Below are 7580 nucleotides of genomic sequence, written 5' to 3'. Positions count from 1 at the left end.
TTATTGCTGATTGGCTACAAGTTTGTTTTGCGATTCGGCCCGAATCAGTTTTCTAAAGTCTTTTTGAAAAATCACTTACTCTGCCTTTAATGAAAACCCAGTCCAGAGCATTCAGAAGCTCAGACCGGGCCGAAGGTTCACCTTCCAACAGGACAATGACCCTAAGCACACAGCAAGAGTGGCTCATAGACAACTCTGAGAATGTGCTTGAGTGGCCCAACCACAGCCTGGGATTGAACCCAATCAAATATTTCTGGAGAAACCTGAAAATGTGCATCTGCCCCGAGTTACGTCTTCCACCATTTTAGAGAGTATCACAACGCATACACACGCTTTCCCCTAAGCAAAATAAACAAGGCTGATTACGTTCATGCGCGCGCTTTCTCCCCTGAATGTAAACAACGCTGATTATGTCGATTACGCTCTTGGGTACTCTCCAAAATGGCGGAAGACGTAACTCGGGGGAGAAGAATTGTAAGACCTTCGTTCATCTTCGGAACACAAATTAAGATATTTCTGAAGAAATGTGAGCGCTCTCAGACCCTGCATATAGACAGCAACGCAACTGAAATGGTCCAGACAGAAACGTAGTAAGGACATCGGCAAAACAGTCCATGTAACATCAGTGGCTCAACTTCAGTTTTGCGAAGCTACGAAAATACATTTTGAGCGCAAAGAAAACAAAAATAAAAAAATTTTCAACAATTCTTCTCCTCCAAGTTACGTCTTCCACCATTAACAATTCTTCTCCCCTGAGTTACGTCTTCCGCCATTTTAGAGTATCACAACACATACGCATGCTTTCCCCTAAGCATAAACAACGCTGATTACGCTCATGCGCGCGCTTTCTCCTCTGAACGTAAACAACGCTGATTACGTCGATTACGCTCTTGGGTACTCTCCAAAATGGCGGAAGACGTAACTCGGGGGAGAAGAATTGTTAAATAAATTATGTTATTTTTGTTTTCTTTGCACACAAAAAGTATTCTCATAGCTTCGCAAAACTAAAGTTGAGCCACTGATGTCACATGGACTGTTTTACCGATGTTCTTATTACGTTTCTGTCTGGGAACATTTCAGTTGCGTTGCCATCTATGCAGGGTCTGAGAGCTCTCAGATTCCATCAAAAATATCTTAATTTGTGTTCCGAAGATGAACGAAGGTCTTACGGGTTTGGAACGACATGAGGGTGAGTAATTAATGACAATTTTCATTTTGGGGTGAACTAACCCTTTAATGAATATTTATGCAATGTACTTATTTAAGCGTTTTATTTTTAATAAATTTGCAAAGTTGTCACAAATCAGTTTTTTTTACTTTGTCATCATGGTGTATGGAGTGTAAATTGATGTGGGGAAAAAAGGTAATTTAAAGCAGTTTAGCAGAAGGCTGCAACATAAAAAAAAAAAAGTGAAAAAAATGAAGGAGTATGAATACTTTCGCAAGGCACTGTATATTATGTAAACAAAAACTTTTATTTTGGATGTGAATAATCGTTTGACAGCATAGGGAATACTTAAATCAAAGTTTGAGATTCATTGTGTAAAATAACAAAATGTCAATTAACCTCCACCTAACAGCGTCATATATAACTGTTATTCAGAGCTTAACCAATATGGATTTTATGATGGCCAATGCCAATATTTTTGAAAGTCGATAGCAAATATAAAGATGATATCACGCTATTTAAAGATAACTAACATGTAAATAACACATGCATAGCAATTGCTATGCAAACAAACAAATGGAAATAATTTGAAAATTAAAAATAATTTGAACTTGATCAAATTAGTACAAATAACTTTTCTTGATTCTGTAATCCAAGTGTATGTATATGTATGTAATCTATGTATAAATACATATATGTATAAAATGTCATTCAGTGTAACAATATTTATATACCAAAAAATCTTGTTAGGCATATTTAAAACATCAATCATTTTATGACATATTAAAAGACTCTATTTAAGCATCACAGCGCAGCCCTCAAATATCAATCAACTTTAATTTTTAAATCTTTATACTTCGCTAATGTCCTTCAAACCACTAGGTTTTTCCATTTGCCAGCAAAAAGTTTTTGTAAGGAAGTGAAAGTCATTTAAAATATAATAAAATTTAGTATGCTCACATATTATTTTTTGTATTTTAATATGTAGAGGTCAGAATATTGTATATTGTTTCATTTTTACATAAATATATCTGTTACGCTGAATGACCATGGTTTGTTACTCTGAATGACGATTTGCCAAAAAGAGAGATAATATTGCCATTGTTCCCATAACTGAAATGTTTTTAGTATTAATGTGTCATTAAATTAGTTTTAATAATATTCCTGAGTAAATGACTGCAGAAGCAAATGTTGAAATATAATAAGCATTTTACTGATGCTCTCCTGCTATGAGAAACAATATTGTTGGAATCTCTTTTATATTGTTGGATTTTTTTATTCCAGCTGATGAATGATAAAAGCACTGACAGCCAATCAGAATCCATTCAACTTTAAAGAGCTCCAGCATTTAAAGTGGTAGACAACAAACCTACACCACATGCTTAGAACGAACAGTGCTATCGTTCATTGGTGTGGAGGGCGGCTAACATAGTTACTGTTATAGTTATTGTTCTTGGTGTGAACAGGCTTTAAGAGTGCCACCTAAGCCACTGGGTCCACACTTACTTTATTAGCTTTTTGGCTTTTTACAGTGCCTAGCGTCTCCCTCTGTTCATGGGTGTCTATAATTAATCAATAACACAAATTAAACAATACCAAAATGCATTCAAATATTAATATTTATTAAGTTTAACACATTTGTCAATGCTAAACATTCCTCATTTATCTGTAATATCAATAAGATGCTAAAATTGTTATTTATACAGTGATACTGTCATTCAGTGTAATGGATGACACTGTGGTGTAACAGAGAATTTGCATTACACTGAATGACAAAACCATTACCCTGAATGATGAAACTTCTACTTCAGCTAATATTGCAGGCTATCAACTGGCCACCTATTTCAAAAAGTGAGCTTGACCACTAAAGAAAATCACAATTATTCACATCTTCTTATTTTTCAAAAAATCTAACAGTAAAAGTGTTTTCTGGCATTTCACTGAATGACGTGTTTTTGTCACCTACCGTACCACACCATGAAAAGATGAAATTATCAAGTATTTTTAAGAGCAATAATCTCACTTTTCTGCAGCACCACACGGTCTTTCAGGAGCCATTTGATGATGCCATTTGATGACTGTCGAATGACTATCAGTTTTTTATTTGATTTCAGAAAAACTTCTCATTCTTGTTACACTGAATGATCTCAGTTAAACTGCATATTCGAGACAAAAGTCCCCTGGTTATTTAAATACTTTTAAAAAACAGTAAGACATAGCCCTTTTAATATAACACAGCCAACACTTACTTGAAAATGCCAAGACAACAAATATATTTTTTAACTTGGCATTATATATGTTTATTTAAAGATGCAACGGTAAAATCAAAGTCCGGACCATTACACTGAATGACAATTTTACACTTTGGAACAATATTTCCCCCATATTTTGACATTTTATTGTCTCAAAAGTTATTTGAAATATGAAAGCAGACAATTTACTTGCATTTAAGATGTTTTTTAATGTATTTAAAATGACATTTTTAAATGTAAAAGTCTCGTCTTTGACTCATATATACAGTGTAGATTTAGAGTGCCTTTCAACCCTCACAATACTCAAATATTTTGGTTTTAATTTCCCATTCTCTTTATGTCATGTCATAAATAGTAGACACTCAAGTACTATAGAAACATATTAGCTGAGCTCCCACACTTTTTTTTTTAGATAATTATGGGCCATTATTCGAAGCATAAACAATAAGATATGTCCACCCTGTCACGGCGCTGGGGGGGGATGCAAAAGGGGGCATTGCCCCCTCAGAAAGAATTTGTGCCCCCTCAGTTTTCTTGATGAACTTATTTAAACCGTTAATGGATAATTAATTGAAGGAGCATGGGCCGTCTGCCGAGCGCATAAATTTGTGTTCGATTTGTGCAGATCAATCAGCGTCTGCCTTGAAGCAGTGTAGCTAGGCTATCAGTAGGCTACCGCAAGAGCGATTAGCGAGCAGATGAGGCTTACGGTCATCGCAGTTTCTCCAGCGCGGCTGGCTGCACCGTGATTTGTGCCCCCCCTTGAAATTTAAATGCCCCCCCTGACTGAGGTACCCTGCCGCTGGCCCTGCCCGGAACTGTATTTTTTAAGGTTTTTGCTAATGTGACAGTTTACTTAACAGCAAAAGCCAAAGACTTTAGAGCGCTTGCGCTATAATCATTTGATTGGACCGACAGGACAACTGATTTGGTGGTTGCCTAGCAACATAAAAAACTGCAGCGCACTGCTATTTTTTATTTATTTTTTTTAAGTCAACAAAAAAAAAGGCAGTGTGGTGCGCCTCGCGTTTTCAGACCTAAAAAACACGTTCTTATCTGATCGGGGCCATATTCATATAGTATATCATTTTAGCACCTGTATAGCATACAACCCAAACTGAGGGGAAAAAAACTCTCCTGCTTACCAGTAGCAAAGAGTTGGAGATATAAAAACCTCCAAAGCATGACTTACCGGGTTTGGTTGCTTTGAGGGAACCGTCTCTGTTGATGACCACATCTGAACTGTCCATGAGGAGCATGCTTTGACCACTAAGGATGCTTCCCAGCAGATCTGATACAGGGGCTTCCTCTGCTACATCTGCCACCTGTGGGACACTCACACCTCGCCTGGAAACCAGCACACGACTAGGATCACCCATCCAAAACTCAAACTTACTTTCATTATGATTTTCATCACCATTAAGTAGAAATTATCCGTTTCCTCCATTGAGACCATAAAGAGCGATTCCCCCCCTCTAGTAGCTCTCCTGCTTACCAGTAGCAAAGAGTTGGAGATATAAAAACCTCCAAAGCATGACTTACCGGGTTTGGTTGCTTTGAGGGAACCGTCTCTGTTGATGACCACATCTGAACTGTCCATGAGGAGCATGCTTTGACCACTAAGGATGCTTCCCAGCAGATCTGATACAGGGGCTTCCTCTGCTACATCTGCCACCTGTGGGACACTCACACCTCGCCTGGAAACCAGCACACGACTAGGATCACCTATCCAAAACTCAAACTTACTTTCATTATGATTTTCATCACCATTAAGTAGAAATTATCCGTTTCCTCCATCGAGACCATAAAGAGCGATTCCCCCCCTCTAGTAGCTACCTGGAGAGTCCGGCAGATATGGGTCTGGCCACAGGCTGATGGGATCGCAAGGCAGAACGGGAGAGGCCACGGCGTTTAGCATCCAGAACAGAGGATGGCGTCGGAACTTGAATCTCATCCTCCCTAAAAAGATAAATCCAAAAACTAAGTTAACCACTCACTTCTTAAAAATAACTTGCAAATATAAATTGTTAATGAGAAGACCATCATAGTACGCTAAATTAAACGTCACCTATCATCAAAGGGGTCCAAGTCAAAGGGATCTCCATACACTGAGAGGGAGGCTGCTCCGATTTCTGCACGCATACTTCCTAAACTGTACTCTGAAGGCCGATAAACTGAAGGAATCATGGAGCCAGACTTGGGCTTCTTAATGCCTAAACTTCGTGCAATACGACCTCGGGAATTGGTTCCCTTCTTTAGGACCTGAAAGGGCAAAAAGATAGAAAACACACTTTTATGACACAGACATATAACTACAAACCTTCATGTCCTCTTGCATGGAGAAGGTAAAGCAATACTTTTAATCAGCAAAACATTTATATAAGAGCTTTCAGCACTGGGGTAGAAAACCACAGGCTACAGAAACATCAATAAAACATCAATTCAAATTGTAGTGGTTATACATCTGCTGAGAGCTCACCAGTTTTCTTCTCGATTTTGACCTCCTCACTTTGCGTTTCCGTCTCTTGACTCCCATGTTTGTTTTACCCCCTGAGGTTGCTGAGGATTTGCTTTTGGTTTTCCTTCTTTTAACTGCATGAACAAGAGAATCCCATTCAGATCAGACAGAAACAACAGACAGAACCACACCCAACTGAACAGCCAGGTTAAAGAAATCTAAAACTGATCACACCTGGTATTATGATCCATCTCAGGTTACCCAATCAGGCGAAACGGTTAGTAGGCAGTAACATTAGTTTATACTTTTAATCAGCAAGGACACATTAAACTGATCATAAGTGACGGTAAAAACATTTGTAATGTTACAAAAAAAATTGTATTTCAAATAAATGCTGTTTCTTTTGAACTTTTTATTCATCAAAGAATATCAGGGAAGCAGCACAACCGTTTTCAACATTGATAATCAGAAATGTTTCTTGAACAGCAAATCATCATATTAGAATGATTTCTGAAGGATCATGTGACACTGAAGACTAGAGTAATGATGCTGAAAATTCAGCTTTACATCACAGGAATAAATTACATTTTACAATATATTAAAACAGAAAACAGTTCTTCGAAATCGTAGCAATATTACACAATATATTTTGATCCAATTAAAAAACATTTAAAAACCCCTTTTTTCAGATTTCATACATTCAGACCATGTGTGATGAGATTGGCAGGAACAAATCTGTCTCACCTGTCTTTCTCCTCCGGCGAGATTTGGAGCGAGGGGTCAAGTCTCGCACATAAACGGCCGTGTTGAGTCCGGCCACTACAGCATTGATGGTCTCATCCAACCACGTGGACTGCATCATATATCTGGGAGAGAGCTAAAACACAATACCACACAAAATCAAACACACATTAGCTCATATCTAAAGCAGTACTGCACAAAACATTCCCAAAGTTCACTCACTAAGCCTAAGTATGAGCAAAAGTAAAGGTCCTTGCTAGGAGTTGAACGACTTCTGATTTTTTGAAGTTGACTTTTATGTGATGAAAGTCACGTCGAAGTCAACTAGTCGCTGATGACGTCATTAATGAACAAATAAGTCTGGAGCTGTGACAAACAGCTTGTGCACAGCTATGGCATATGACACAGCGCTGCCCACATGGCTGTTGCTCCTATAACAGCTCATTTTTATCAGTTCTTTTGTCTTTGGGTCGTTAGACTGTAGTAGTGAAGCTGTGGGATTTAGTTATTAAGAAATATATGTTTGAACTTTTCAGTTTCTAAGCTATTTTATTGAGAAATCACTGAACAGTGTTGACAATACATTTCCGCGCTGAATGATTCTGTGCGCGCGCGATGTGTGCGTGATGTACGAGCTACTGTCTGTAGCTGTGTGTGTGTTACAGTGCAGCAGTGCATTAGAATCGAACGGCGATTAACTTACCTGTACAATAAGCTGTTTAAAACGTGCATTCTCCCGTTCAATTTCGAGCATCCAGTAATATAGTCACACATGTATTGCGGAGCGCTTTCAGAGTATGCATTTATTTGTCATTTGAACTGTTTGGAAACGGAGCGTAAATGTGGAAGTCCTTCAAAGATTTCTTATCCTGTTGCACCCTCTATAGGACCAGCGACTAGTCGACATCAAGCTTAAAGCGTCATGGCAGAGCATTGAAGTCGACTAGTCGATTAGTCGGTG

General features: G+C 38.2%; 1 protein-coding gene across 3 annotated transcripts in view; it reads right to left on the bottom strand.

Annotated features, from left to right (window-relative positions):
- The window catches only part of LOC107707544 (PHD and RING finger domain-containing protein 1), a 29603-nt gene that overhangs the window by 10685 nt on the left and 11338 nt on the right, over nt 1-7580 (bottom strand). For all 3 annotated transcript variants that reach the window (XM_016511607.1, XM_016511609.1, XM_016511608.1), the window contains exons 9-13: nt 6623-6755; nt 5900-6012; nt 5489-5682; nt 5257-5379; nt 4963-5117 (exon numbers count right to left, since the gene is read on the bottom strand). In XM_016511607.1, coding sequence (XP_016367093.1) covers nt 4963-5117; nt 5257-5379; nt 5489-5682; nt 5900-6012; nt 6623-6755 — 718 coding nt within the window. The remainder of the gene's footprint in view (nt 1-4962; nt 5118-5256; nt 5380-5488; nt 5683-5899; nt 6013-6622; nt 6756-7580) is intronic.

Source organism: Sinocyclocheilus rhinocerous, unplaced genomic scaffold, assembly GCF_001515625.1.
Source record: "Sinocyclocheilus rhinocerous isolate Xijiao unplaced genomic scaffold, SAMN03320098_v1.1 scaffold1376, whole genome shotgun sequence".
Classification (NCBI taxonomy): domain Eukaryota; kingdom Metazoa; phylum Chordata; class Actinopteri; order Cypriniformes; family Cyprinidae; genus Sinocyclocheilus; species Sinocyclocheilus rhinocerous.
This window is presented reverse-complemented; position numbering and strand designations above follow the sequence as displayed.